Source organism: Coffea arabica, chromosome 4e (assembly GCF_036785885.1).
Source record: "Coffea arabica cultivar ET-39 chromosome 4e, Coffea Arabica ET-39 HiFi, whole genome shotgun sequence".
Taxonomy (NCBI): Eukaryota; Viridiplantae; Streptophyta; class Magnoliopsida; order Gentianales; family Rubiaceae; genus Coffea; species Coffea arabica.
The window spans coordinates 35,666,554-35,681,223 of NC_092317.1; the positions used below are offsets into that span (position 1 = coordinate 35,666,554).

The 14,670-nt window shown below is 49.4% G+C and overlaps 1 protein-coding gene across 1 annotated transcript; it reads right to left on the reverse strand.

Annotated features, from left to right (window-relative positions):
• Positions 1 to 8,508: 8,508 nt before the first annotated feature.
• Positions 8,509 to 14,268, reverse strand: LOC140005596 (uncharacterized). Its single transcript, XM_072046604.1, has 3 exons — positions 12,449 to 14,268; positions 9,265 to 12,270; positions 8,509 to 9,172 (listed from the first exon to the last, which is right to left on the reverse strand). The coding sequence occupies exons 1-3, from the start codon at positions 14,266 to 14,268 to the stop codon at positions 8,509 to 8,511; spliced, it is 5,490 nt and encodes a 1,829-aa protein (XP_071902705.1).
• Between the last annotated feature and the right edge of the window lie 402 nt (positions 14,269 to 14,670).

Below are 14,670 nucleotides of genomic sequence, written 5' to 3' on the forward strand. Positions count from 1 at the left end.
CAAATAAACAAGGTCCTCCCAGGGATTATCTCTCCCTTCCAGTCGGGCTTTGTACCACATAGACACATTGAGGATAATATACTGCTAGTCCAGGAGATGTTGGGGGACGTTAATCGTAAACTAAAAGAGCCCAATTTAATTCTTAAGTTAGACATGGAAAAAGCCTATGATAAGTTGGATTGGTCCTTCTTAATGGTGATGCTGTGAGCTTTTGGCTTTGGAAGGTGGTTTATAGATCTGGTATTCCGTGTGTAGTCCAACAACTGGTTTTCAGTCTTAATTAACAGGGACCAGGCTGGTTTCTTCAAGTCGTATAGGGGGGTGCGGCAAGGTGACCCCTTTCGCCGGCACTATTTATTATAGTTGCGGAATTTTTGACACAGGGTATCCAACATTTGTTTACTGAGGGGAGACAGATGTATTATCAGACGGGGGGTGGATGGATTCCAATACTGTTTTTTGCTGACGATACTATGATCTTTACAAGGTTGTCTAGGCATGGCTTGGAGAAACTAAAAGGATTTTTAGATCGCTATCAGCAAGTGTCGAGGCAAAGAATAAATGTTTCGAAAAGTACTTTTCTTTGTTCTCATACCACCCTAGCATTAAATATTCATTTAGTGCAGTCGATCCTCAGTCTTAGTAGAGAGCAATTTCCTATTCGATATTTGGGGACACCAGTATTCACAGGCCATTTGCGAAGGGTGTTGTTTGAAGGAATTCTAGATAAAATATGCTCGAGAATACAAGGATAAAGTACTAGATTTCTGTCGCGGGAGGGGGGGAACTAATTTTGATTAAACATGTGTTAACTGGTATGCTAGTCTATTTACTCCAGGAATTAGCTCCTCCTAAATCATTCTTGACTTTGCTAGACCGGGTGCTAAATGGTTTTTTGTGGGACACTATGCTTGGCGATAGAAGAACCCATTGTAGCGCTTGGCTAGGTTTGTGCTTCCCAGTAGAGGAGGGGGGTTTGGGCTTTAGAGACTTCTCCACTATGATAGATGCCTTTGGGATCAAGTTGTGGGTTAGATTGAGGGAAGGTAAGTCACTATGGGCCAATTTCATGTGCCAAAAATATTTTCCTCATTTCACATCGTCTATTGGTGGATGGGACCAAGGGGTCTTGCACATGGCGAAGGATTTGTGCAGTGTGAGAAATGGCAAAATGCCATTTTTTTGGAAGCTAGGGGAGGGAAAGATTGAGTTTTGAAGGGACAGGTGGGTTACGAATGAACCACTGATTGACCTTTGCAGGTTAAGTTTTATCCCCACTTCTTGGTAGCGGATTTTGCCCAAGATGTGGGTTGGAACATTGGGTTGCTAGAGGAATGGATACCCAAGCGTACGGTGGATGCAGTCTTGGAGTTAACATTGCATTGAGATGACAAAGATGTTCTAATTTGAAACGCCTCCCCATTAGGGCATTTCTTTACGCATTCGGCTTATGAGCTAGTAAGAAAGAGAAAGGTGTCGTCGTTGGTTTTGGAATCAATTTGGAGCCCCCTGCTGCCTCTCAAAATCTCGTTCTTTGCATGGAGAACTGATGCGACCGCCAAAAACCAGATCCGAGCTGAGCTGTGGTAAGCCTGGTTGTCCGGGTGCTGCCGACCTGAGGGGACGAACCGAGCTACGGGGCCTGTAAAAAGAGAAACGGAGAGGGGACTAAGGTCCCCGGAATAGCTCCGACGGTCAAGTCAGTCTTGCCTCAGAGTAGAGTAATAGTAATAGATACTTGTGTGCGTACCTTGCGTAGTCTTGGTAGCGTGATATATATAGGACCGGGTGAGTTGTAGTTTCCTTATGGGAGTCAAAGCCCCCTTAGGGTTCGGAGTCTTCCTAGGGTTTTATGCGGCAGCCCCTAAATGTTCGGAGACGGCGGCCCATCAAGCCCACCACAGGAGGCCCCTGACACGGCCGAGCTGGCTCCCTCATGCCGAGCTGGCCCGTGCCAGCCTCGAGAGATCTACCGCCGACCTGCTGCGTGCAGTATGCCGATCTGACACGTGTCATACGTGGATTTGCCCCACTACACTAGCCCCCTTTGAGTCTAGAGTCACCGAGGAGTCGCGTGAGTCTGGACCAAATTTCGAAGCGTCAGGTCAGCCTGGGTTGGGACCCACGATCCCACGACCGGGCACCTTGTTCGGGTAACCACCACGCATGCTGTCATAACCGTCACTTCAAGGGTCACGTCCTCCCATGATGACGGTTGTCAGTTCAAGCGTTTCCCCAGAATAACCGTCCTTCAGCAATAAATTCAAATTCTCGACTCGGGACTTTTCGGCTTCCCGCCCTGGGGGCCTATAAATAGGCCCTACCAAACGTCGCTTTCACGCTTCCCTTCTCATTCTCCTACTTTCCAAATTCTGTCAGCTCGCTCCTTGCTTAGAGAGTTCCTCCAAGAGTAGCGCCTCCTCCTAAGCACATATCAGCTCCTCCTTATTCACTAGTAAGTCTTCTTCTCCCTTTTATGTCTTCTTCGTCCACACACTCAGACATCACTAGCTCGGCACCTAAGCGTAGAGTAGCCCAACCTATACCCATAGAGATAATCACCTCCTCCACTAGTTCTTCTTCTTCCAGCTCGTCTGAATACCTTCCTTCCCCCATACCTTCTCCTGCTTTAGATATGGACCAACCCGACCAGCCAGTCCGGCCTGATGCTGGAGTTGCTGACCCAGGGATTCCCCTAGAAGTGACCCCAGCTCGGACTAGGGCGGGACCCTCCAGGGGGCCAGATATCGACTTCGGGGAAGTCGAGCTTATTCCCCCTCTGTTAGATCAGGGGAATGTCGACGAGCTGGTGGGGAGGTATGACATCCCCCCCAGTTCGAGGCTAGGGCTGCCCGACCAGGAGAGTACGCTTGCCGACCTCCTTCTGAGTTCGTGGCCATCTACAGGGATCAGCTCATAGCTGGTCTCCGTCTTCCCATCCCCCAATTCCTCTACCAAATTCTGACCTTTTGGGGGATTCGAATAACCCAGCTCGTTCCAAACGCCATTAGATCGATCCTAGGTTTCTTTATTATGTGCCGAGTCCTCGAAATTCCTTATTCCTTGGACCTCTTCAGGTCATTCTTCCAAATGAAGGTGAGCGGACCAGTTCATGGCTGGTTTTATTTTGCTCGCAGGGGCGTGGGAGAACTCCCAACCCGCGAGCTGTTCACGCACACCCCTTCTTCCATTAAGGGCTGGAAAGCTCAGTTCTTCTATGTGAAGAACACGGGCTTTCCTCCCTTGACCTGGAGGGAGGAGACCCAAGTATCCGACCCCATTCCTTCACATCTTCCTGCGGCCGAGCTAGACTGCCTGGTCAGCTCAGACGCCCGGTTATCGGTGAAGGAGTTTAGCAATGCCCAGCTCCGGTCGGCGGGGCTAATTCGAGCAGAGGTGAACTGTAACATCCCGAATATTAGGAGGTTGTTTGTGAAGAAAATATTAAAGTGTATTTCTTTGGGTTGATTTAAAACCTTATTTTGGTTTAAAAGACTAGAAACCCTAATATTGTAGCCAAAAACCCTAGTTTACTTGTGACTAACCGGTTTTCCTAAATGTCTCATATTTTAATTGAAACCCTAATTTTAATTACTGGAATTGGAAAATTCCTCACGTTTTCTTAAAAATTTCTTTTTATTTGAAGATTATCATTTATTAAAGCCCTACTATCCAATTATTCCATGATAAGTGTAATTAAACCTAGAAAATAAGGTTTTACGCTTTGGTTTCAAGTTTGGAGTAAAATTAGGGTTTTCGCGATTTTTCGCCGGATGAATTTTCGGTACAGAGTAAGGATTAAATTTGGAGATTAAAAGTGACTTTTAAGTGAAAAATAATATGTGAGTAGTAGCAGTAATATAAGGTTAGTGAATGGGAAGTAAAAACCCTAGTACGTGAGTTTTTAAGAAAAACGGCGCGAACCGGCGGGTCCCGCGCACTACCGTTTGAACGCACCACTGGACCACCACTTTCTTGCACCACAAGCTTATTGATATTTGAGCCAAAATATCTTCTTATATTACAGCTAAGGGGACCGAAATTTGTGGCTTATAAGTAAGGGGAAGAAAGAGAAAAATTAGTGGCTAAGAATTGTCCAAGTGTTAGCCAAATTGTGGTCTTAATTAACTCTAACCTTCTTACTCCTTATAAGACAAAAATCAGCTTCATTTCTCTTCATTTTCTGCTGCCAAGAGCCGAGAGAGAGAGAGAGTAAGAATAAGAGAGGAAAAACAAAACTCTTCTCCATTTCTTCTTCAATCCACCAACAAAGTGAGAAATCAAACAAAAGAAACCGATTAATCTTGTCTTTGAGTGGTTAGTTAGTGTTTGGTGGTGAAAGTTTGGAAAAGGAAAGCTTGGGGCTGCTTTTAGAGACTTCTAACCAAGGTAAGAGAACTCATCTCTCTAAGTTTTGCTTTTGATTTTGTTAAATTAAGTTAGTAGTTTGATTATAGTGGTGGAATCATGGATGATTAGCATGATTTAGAGGTTTTCCCCAATTTATTTGATGAACTAGGGGTTCTGATTTTCTGCTCAATGTGATGTATGATGTGTAAATGTTGTAATTAAGGTTATATAAGGTTGTTTAGTGGTGATTAGAACCAGAAATTTGAGGAAATTACACTTAGAGCTAAACATTCCAGATTTCTGGAAAATTTCCCAAGCATTCTGTCCGAAATTGTATCTATATGTTAGAGGCCGATTTGGCCTTTGATCAAATAAGGAAAGTTGTAGAGAATGGCATTTTATAGGTTCCTGTAAAATTTCAGCTCAATCGGAGCAACGGAGGTCGTGAAAAGTCCAAAATACCCCTACTGTTTTAAGAATTTCCCAGCAGTCCGTTTCTTCAGTTCAGTCCAGTTTATCACGATTTTTGACCAGGATCCATTCTGATTTAGCTCTGGGCCGAAACTTGAAAGTTGTAGTGTTCTGAAGTAGCTTTAAAATACCTCAAAGAACACCTGATTCGGACTTGTGTACACTGAGTTATGACCATTACAGTGTTCTGCGTTTAAGCAGCCGACGAATTGGTTTCTGGTTTAGTAATTGGCGAATTTGACCAAGTTACATTAGAAACTGGACTTAGTGATATTCATGAACATTGTAGCCCTGAGTCTTAGCTTCGAAACGGCATAGGTTTCGCCTTAATCTGATTAGCGTAGCCTCGGATAAGTTATTTCCGCTTTTATACGTCAAATCTGTCTTTCGGCTATATGGAATTTCTGTTCTTGCTATTGATGCGAATCTTATTATTATGATATTGTGAGCCTATGGAACGGCTCTTGACCTGAATTGCTTATATGTATGATGTTGGGTTGTGTTTGAGAAAAACAATGAAGCCTAAATGGCTGGAAATTAGGTAAACACAAAGGGCATGCTGCCCAAATTTACGCTCGAGGACTATATAAATACACTTGCGACTTGGGTCGAGTTGATATGAATAGTACTTGAACCATCTAGGGTACTTGAGTCTTCTTGTTCGAGGTATATAAGTAAGGACTTGGCCGAACTTGTACCCTTGAGAAATGAAATAATGATTGCTCAAAATACGTTTTCCCTTGTACTTTCGACTCACATGACCATTTCAAGTATAAATGTTACAAAGTTTTATCATTTAAAAAGTGAGCGAGTATCTCACGAGTATTCTCCAAGTGAATTTCAATTTCTTGATTCTTATTGAACGAAACGTCTAAGTTTCGAACTCTAGTCATGTTTCAAAGTTCTCAAATTGAGTTTTATCGCAGATTTGGACTCCGAACTCGGAGTATAACCTGAAAGTGACCAGTAGCACTATATCTTTTGGGTGAGTGCTTTCAAATACCGAATTGAACTTGATACTTGAACTTGATACGTGACCAATCTGATTACATGTTATATACGTGAATTGTAAAGGCAAGAGTGTACTTTATCGCACTTGCCCTTACGTGATATACTTGTTTATTGTTGCAATTGACTTGATATACTTGTTTATGATGCGCGCACTTCCTGGAATTCCAGAAACCCTGTGGCGAGTTACTCTAGTCGAGCCGGCAAGGGCTTGGTCGATTGGGTAACGAACCCTGGGTCTCTTGTATTGTCGAGTGGAGTGATATCTCCTCGACTAATCGGTATACTCGAGTATTACCACCCGTGTTCTTGAGGATTTTGGGCCCAGCTGGGGGTTGAACGGTGGACGGAGAGTCGTTTAAGTGGTGTTCTACTGGATTGGTTACTTACTTGAAAGTTGACGGAGTGTCAACTACTACGGGATCAAGCTTCTAGTAATGTAATGGGAATTTGGCTCCTGAGAGTCATCCGTATCCTTATACTTTGGAGTAGTTATTGTTTATTGGATTATTGTTTCTTTTGAAAAATTTTCTACATTCGCTCATTTTAAGATTTCTACTTGACGTGTTACTGTTCACATTTATGAACAATTTATGCTCGTTACTTTGCTATATCGAAAACTCGTACTTATAAATAATGGTCAATTTGCTATTTGGAACCTCACTGGGCTTTTAGCTCATTCCACTCCATTTGTTTTCCTTTCAGGGGTACGAGCGAGGTGTGAGATATGTAAAGTCTAGCATAGACTAGCTGTTTGATTTTGACTTGTACTCACGCTATTCCTCGGATGGAACATGTTGTATTTGGATTGTATTCGTTTTGATCTAGTTTGGTGTATTGAGACTTCGTACTTCGATTTCTATTAATGTAAATTATAAGCTTGAATTGGGAATGTTATTTATGGTTCATGAATGTGTGTACGTGACTCGATTGAGATAGTGAGTGAGTCCTGGCGAGAGCTGGGCAGGCGGTCCGCCGAACCCTTTGGTACGCCTTAGGGGGAGGTGGGGTCGTCACATGAACGACCCTACGCCTGACCTCCGACCCCTTACCCCCGAGGAGCTATCAGCTTGTAATCCCTTGATCTTCTTTTTCTTCCTCCTCTTTCTTTTTTCTTTGCCACACGAACTGACTTCTTTCTTTGTTCTCAGTGAAGAGGTTCTCCCAGCTATTGAGTATAGGAGGGACAGGCAGCTCGCGCATACCTACTACAGTACCCTCCTCGGCCCCTGGCGACGTGGCCCCTCCCCCACCAGAGCCTATTCCTCAGACTGCGGCCCAGTCTGCCCTAGTGGAGGAACCTAAAAAGAAGAGGAGGAAGACGACCGCCAAAAAAGCTAGGACCGAGGTGGCCACTTCTGCTACCCCAACGCCGCAACCATCTCCTACTGATGCTTCCGCGGAGCACTATGGGGTCAATTCTGCCGAGCTGCAGGCCTCCTCAGAGTCACCCCCCTCTATGTGGCGAGCAAGGAATATCATTCCCCTCAAGCCCCCCACCGAGCTGAGCGCGCACCCCCACCCCCTCCATTTCTGCCCGAAGTGGGGGCTGTCGCTGAACGACCGAGCTCAGTTTCCAGAAGCTGCTCGAGAGCACGTCAAGGGTTCGGTGCTCCCTCGCGACCATCATTTCATACAGCTCGCCTCTAATTCGGAGCTGCTAGAGCACTACTACCTGAGTGCAGCTCAGGTAATTCCTCCACCATTCCATCTCTTGGTGAAGTATCTTCAACAGGTAGACCCTAACTGGTTTGGTCTTGCAGCTCAACGTCGCAGGTGTTGAGCTGGCCCAGCGATACGAGAACATGGGGGAAAATCTCTCCCAAGCTGATGCCGCCAAGAGTAGGCTGGCTAGCCAGCTTGAAGCAGCCGAGGTGGAGCTGGAAGCCAAGAAGAAGCAGCTCGCAGACTCTCAGGCCTCCTCCGAACTGGAGAAGAAGAAGATTGCCGAACTGACCGCACAACTGGAGGCCGAGCAGAAGAAGTCGGCCGAGCTGATAGAGGCAGCGAAGACGGAAGGGCGCCAGCTGGGTGTCCAAGAGTTCAAGAAGTCTGACGCCTTCATGAACGACCTGGCCATCCTGAATGGCCCCGTCCTGCAGCTCGGCTATACCAAAGCCATGGCAGATGTTCAATCCCTGAACTTGCCGGGCTTCGACCTCGGCAGATGGCCGGACTACAACCCTCAGGCCGTCCATCAAATTGACAGGCTTGTTGAAGGCTACTCCCATGGGCGCGACCTGGCTGCCTTGGTTGCCGACCCCACTCTTCCTGCTACCTCCCCTGAGCAAGAACAACAAGGGGAAAACTAGAAAGATAGCATTTTGGATAGGCTGATTAGGCTAGAGTAGGACCCGAGTTGGCCAGCTCGTTTTTGTATGGCCCCCCTTATGTACGCCCTTTTGAAATGGAATAGATAGCCTCCTTTCTTACCCAATACTTGTAAAAATTTTCACTCGCTCAAAATTTGAATACATTACAATCCTCAGTACTGAACTAATGAAGCGAAGAAAAAACCTGTCCAGCTGACTACTTCAGCTCAGGCAGGCTATTAAAGAAAAGGCCTCAAACTTGAGCTGTGCCAAAACAAGCCGAGCTAAAATGAAGTGAACTAATAAAGTGAGCTAACAAAACACAGAGCAGACCTGTCCAGCTGACCACTTCAGCTCGGGCAGGATACTACAGGACAAGCCTTAGATTCGAGTTGTGCCAGGTACGTGGGACTTTGCTTCCATCCAGGCGAGCTAGCTTACAATAACCTGCCCGGTCAGCTTCTTTTACCACGTAGGGACCTTCCCAGTTTGGGTCTAACTTGCCCGTGCCCACAGCTCGGCTAACGGAGTTCTTGCGTAATACCAGGTCCCCTGTCTTGAAAGAAAGGTGTCTCACCTTGGAATTGTAGTAGCGTGCGACCTGGCCCTTATACTTAGCCATTCTTATAGCCGCTTCTTCCCTTCGATGCTCGAGTAGGTCCAGGCCAAGCCGCATTTCCTCCTCATTATCCTGAGCCACAAAGTGTTGCACCCTACCCGAGGGCACTCCAATTTCCGCTGGGATTACCGCTTCGACCCCATATGTCAGGACGAACGGGGTTTCCTGAGTGGCTGTCCGAGGTGTTGTACGGTAAGCCCATAGTATGGTAGGCAGCTCCTCCAGCCAATTAGTTCGGGCAGACTCTACTCTTGTCTTCAGGCCGTGCAGAATGGTTCTGTTGACATTCTCGACTTGCCCATTGGCCTGGGGGTGCCCTACCGATGTGAAGTGCTGCTGGATGCCGAGCTCCGTGCACCACTCCTGGAAAGAGTGGTCCGCGAACTGCCTACCGTTGTCCGAGACAAGAGCCCTTGGTATGCCAATCGGCAGACTATGCTTTTCCAAAGGAATTTCTGGACCGATCTGCTGCTGATTGTGTTAAGGGGCTCGGCCTCTACCCACTTGGTGAAGTAATCAATGGCTACCACCAGGTATTCGTAGCCACCTGGAGCTCGGGGAAATGGCCCCAATAAGTCAATTCCCCACTGGAAGAACGGCCACGGGCTACTGAGAGGAATCATTTCTTGAGTGGGAGTGTGATGGACTGGGGCGTTTAGCTGACAAGACTTACACCGAGCTACCAGTTCGGCCGAGTCTCTGAAAATGGTGGGCCAATAGTATCCGGCCAGCATTCCCTTCTTGGCCAATATTCTTGGGCCAATGTGATTGCCGCAGATGCTTTCATGCAACTCGCGCAAGACATAGCTCCCTTCCTCGGGCGTTACACACTTCAGCCAGGGTTGCAAATAGGATTTCCTGTATAAGACTCCCTGTGTGAGCACGTACTTCTGTGACTTGAGGAGGACTTTGCGGGCCTCCACCCTGCTCGGTGGGAGCTCCCTATGAGCCAAGTACCGGACAATGGGATCCATCCACGAGCTCACCACTTGAATAACCGCGGCATTGAACGGTTCATATGCCCGACTTCTGACGACCTCCACCAGTACTCCCCGACCTGAGAAGCCAGTCGAGGTGGAGGCTAGTTTAGATAGGGCGTCGGCTCGCTTGTTCTGGCTCCGCGGAATCTGCTCGAGCGTGAACTGCTCGAACTGACCCCTCAGTTCACATGTTTTGGCCACGTACTTTCTTAGTGACCCTTCTTTGACCTCGTAGGTACCCCCTATTTGGTTCACTATCAGCTGTGAATCACTATAGACTTTTACCGATCTAGCCCCTAACTTCCGGGCCATCTCCATCCCTGCAATCAAGGCCTCGTACTCTGACTCGTTATTAGAGGCTCTGAAATCGAATCTCAGTGCGTAGGGCAGCTCTTCCCCCGTGGGGCTAATAAGGAGGAGACCTGCTCCGCATCCCTCCTTGCTTGACACGCCATCCACGTACAATGTCCAGGTGGGACCTGCTCGTTCCACCGCCTGGGCAGTGTCTCTGGCCAGCTCTGCCTTGACCTCTTTTTCAGGATGCATGGCATCGACAGCATCTACGGCCTGCCCGACCTTAGCTGCCTCCTCGGTCTCTCTGACCTTGGCAGTTCCTTGGGTCTGCTCGGCCTCAGCTGCTTCTCCGGCCTGTCTGTCCTCGGCAGCTTCTTTGGCCTGCTGGGCCTCATCTGCTTCTTTGGACAGCCCGTCCTCGGCTACCTGCATGGCCTGAATGACCTCAGCAGCGTCTCCGGCCTGTAAGACCTCTACTGCTTCTTGGGCCTGGGTGGCCTTGGTAGTCTTTGGGGTCTGTAATGGCTGGGCTGCTTGTCCGGCGTGTGCATTTTTAGCATCTTCTCCATCCTTCCTGGCCTGATCGACCTCCGCTCCGGGTGATCCAAAAGAAACGCCATCCGCTATGAAGTCCGCCAAGGCTTGGGCTTTGATGGCGGTCCTGGGCTGATATCCCAGGTCGTACTCCGACAATTCCACAGCCCACTTCACCATTCGACCCGAGAACTCGGGTTTGGAAAGGATCTGCTTCAGGGGCTGGTCCGTCATGACTACCACGGGGTGAGCTTGGAAGTACGTCCTGAGTTTCCGAGCTGCGTGTACTAATGCCAAAACATATCGCTCTACCGCCGAGTACCTTGCCTCGGCCCCCTGCAGGGCGCGGCTAACATAATATATGGGTTTCTGCACCTTGTCCTCCTCTCGCACCAGCACCGCGCTAATAGTCCCCTCACCCACAGCCAGGTAGATGAACAGGGTCTCCCCCAACTCGGGAGACGTCAAAGCTGGCAACCGAGCGAGGTGGGCTTTCAGCTCATCGAACGCCCTCTGGCACTCCAGACTCCACTCAAACTGTCGACCTCCTTTCAGGGCCTTGAAGAAAGGCGACCCCCGAACTGCCGATTTGGACAGGAACCTGTTCAAGGCTGCCATCCTCCCTGTCAGACGTTGCACCTCCTTAATATTCCGGGGTGGAGCCATGTCCATGATAGCCTTGATCTTGTCTGGGTTAGCTCTCACCCCCTCTTTAGAAATCATATAGCCCAGGAACTTTCCCGACCTGACCCCAAAAGTACACTTTTTGGGGTTTAGCCGCATACGTGAGCTTCGGAGGACCTCGAAGATTTCCCTCAGGTCGGAGATGAACTGCTCCTGGGTTCGACTTTTCACTAACATATCGTCCACATATACCTCCAGGTTTCGGCTGATCTGATTCTTGAACAACTTGTTTACCAACCTCTGGTAGGTCGCGCCTGCGTTTTTTAGCCCAAATGGCATGGTGACGTAACAATATGTTCCCTCCTCAGTGATAAACGAGGTCTTTTCCTGATCCTCCTCATCCAGGACTATCTGATGGTACCCCTTGAAGGCGTCCAAGAAACAGAAGATCTCATAGCCAGCTGTTGAGTCCATGAGCTGGTCAATCCGTGGAAGTGGGTAACAGTCATTCGGGCAAGCCTTATTTAAGTCAGTGAAATCCACACACATCCTCCAAGCTTTCACCTCTTTCTTGACTAGCACCGGGTTGGCTAGCCAGGTAGGATAGTAGACTTCCTTAACGATCTTAGCCTCCAGCAACTTACCCACCTCGCTCTTGACGACCTCATTTCGCTCAGGAGCGAAGTTCCTCTTCTTCTGCTTCACAGGTCGGACGTTGGGATCCACATGTAGCCTATGGACTGCCAGTTCGGTGGGGATTCCTGGCATGTCATCAGCACTCCAAGCAAAAATCTCAGTGTATTCCTCCAGGAGAGATTCCAAGGAACTCCTGACCAGCTCGCCCAGGCAGGTACCGACCTTCACCGTGTGCTCGGGTCGGTCGGGCTGAACGGGCAGCTCAGCCAACCCCTCGTCTGTCTCCAATCTTTCCCCTTTCTCCAGGGGCTCCCAGGACTCTAAGCAAATTGTCTGAGCTACCAACTTCTCTTTGCCTTTGAGGGTAGCAATATAACACGCTCTCGCCACCTCCGGATCTCCCAGCACCTCAGCCACCCCAGCAGAAGTAGGAAACTTCATACTGAGGTGCAAGGTGGAGCAAATAGCTCGGAGGGCATTCAGCGTGGGCCGTCCCAGAATTATGTTGTAGGACGATGGTTCCTTGACCACCGCGAAATTTATCGGGATCGTTCGGCACTTTGGGGACACCCCCACCGTAACCATGAGAGTGATCATTCCTTCCGGCCTCACAGGAGGACCTGCAAAACCGATCAACGGGGGTTCGAACCGGCATGAGCTGCCTATCCTCCAGCTGCAGCTCCTTGAAGGTCTTGTAATACAGCACGTCTATGGCACTTCCGTTGTCTATGTACACCTTCTTCACCTTGAAATTACAGGTGATGACCTCTATCACGATGGCTTCATGGTTATTGGAGGCCAAAGGGACTGTATCTTCGGGTCCATAGATTATTTCCTCATACATCTTCAATCGCTTGGCCGAGCTCTCCCCCGTGGGAGGGGGGCGATTATGCCGCCGAGCTGTATGGCTATCTCCGCCAGTAGGTCCACCGGCAATAGTGTTAATCACCCCCGCCAGGTTCTGTATTTCCTGCTCTGGAGTTCGGCCACGGGGCCCCTGAGGTCGGTCCCGGAGGTAGCTCGGACGTTCCGACCTGGGCCTTCCTCGTTGCTGGTCAGCTCGTTCCTCTCGTACAAACTGCCCCAGATGGCCTCGTTTGATCAGTTTTTCAATGTCTTTCTTGAGGTGACGGCAGTCCTCCGTATCGTGCCCCACATCTCGATGATAAGCGCAATACAGACCTTGGTCCCGTCTGCTTTTGTCCCCGGCCAAAGGCCGAGGAGGTCGAGAGAGCCCCTCCTGCTCCATTACTGCGAGCACTCGAGCTCGGGGTGCCGTGAGGCCAGTCCAGGACTTGTCCCCTCCCATTGGGCGGCTCCTGGGGAGGCGGTCATAAGCACTCTTCCTTCCCTGGCCAGGCCGTGCCTCCACCTGGTCGGCGCCCTTCCTGCGCTTGTCATCTCTCAATTTTTCTTGTGCACTCTTAAGGCGATTGGCTTCCTCCGCGTTGGCCTTCTCATGAGCTCGGTCTAGCATCTCCCGGACTGATTTGGGAGGTCGCTCCACGAGCTCAGTGTAGAGCTTCTGTTTCCGTAGCCCGTTAATGAAGGCGGCCATGACCACCTTGTCATCGCGGTCGCGGACCTGGAGGGATTCATTATTGAATCGCACCATGTACTCGCGCAGTGATTCCTCAACCTTTTGTTGAATAGTCATAAGGTGAGCGGTGCTTTTGGAGAAAGCACGTGAGGAAACGAACTGGGCTGAGAACAGTCGCGCGAGCTGGGTGAAAGAACTGATCGACCTAGGGGGAAGTCCCTGGAACCACTGCCGGGCCCTTCCTTCTAGAAACATTGGGAAGGTCTTGCACCTGACCGCATCAGCTGCTGTTTGTAAACGCATCTGCGTCATGAACACGAACAGGTGGTCTTCCGGATCCGTGGTCGCGTCGTAAGGTTTCATGTTTGGAATCTTGAACTTCGCAGGCAGTTGGTATTCCTCGATATCGAGCACAAAGGGGGAAGCAATGTACCTGTCCGCCTCAGGGTCCAGAAGTAGGTCCAGTTCGTCCTGCACCTGTTGTCGTTCTCTCCGAGGAGAGAGGTCTCCCCTGGAGAGCCTCCGGACGGGCTCCGGGTGTTCAGTTCGGGAATTCTTGTGAGAAGGTTCTACGACCTCGACTTGCTCACGCGTGACTTCCCGGCGCGCCCGCTTGGCCCCAGTTCTGGCAGGACTCCCAGTTTGGGATTCTGACTGATCTGCTCCCTGAATCTTTGGCTCCTTGTCCTGATGACCTTCCGACTGCACTTTGAGGTAGTTCATGATCGCCTCGAAGGTGGGCAGGTTTTCTGCCACCGTCTGAACCAGTTGTTCAGGCGGAATTCGTGAGGGCCCTGCCCCTCCTTCTCCGGGTGTCGGACCCCGAGGGGGGCTTTGGGGGCCACTTAGCTCGGTCCCCTTGGATCCACCAGCTTTCCTCTGCGACCTAGTCTTCGGCATGTTTTTCGCGAAAAGAGAAAAAGAGAATACGTGTTCCCACAGACGGCGCCAATTGATGCGACCGCCAAAAACCAGATCCGAGCTGAGCTGTGGTAAGCCTGGCTGTCCGGGTGCTGCCGACCTGAGGGGGCGAACCGAGCTACGGGGCCTGTAAAGAGAGAAACAGAGAGGGGACTAAGGTCCCCGGAATAGCTCCGACGGTCAAGTCAGTCTTGCCTCAGAGTAGAGTAATAGTAATAGATACTTGTGTGCGTACCTTACGTAGTCTTGGTAGCGTGATATATATAGGACCGGGTGAGTTATAGTTTCCTTATGGGAGTCAAAGCCCCCTTAGGGTTTGGAGTCTTCCTAGGGTTTTATGCGGCAGCCCCTAAATGTTCGGAGACGGCGGCCCATCAAGCC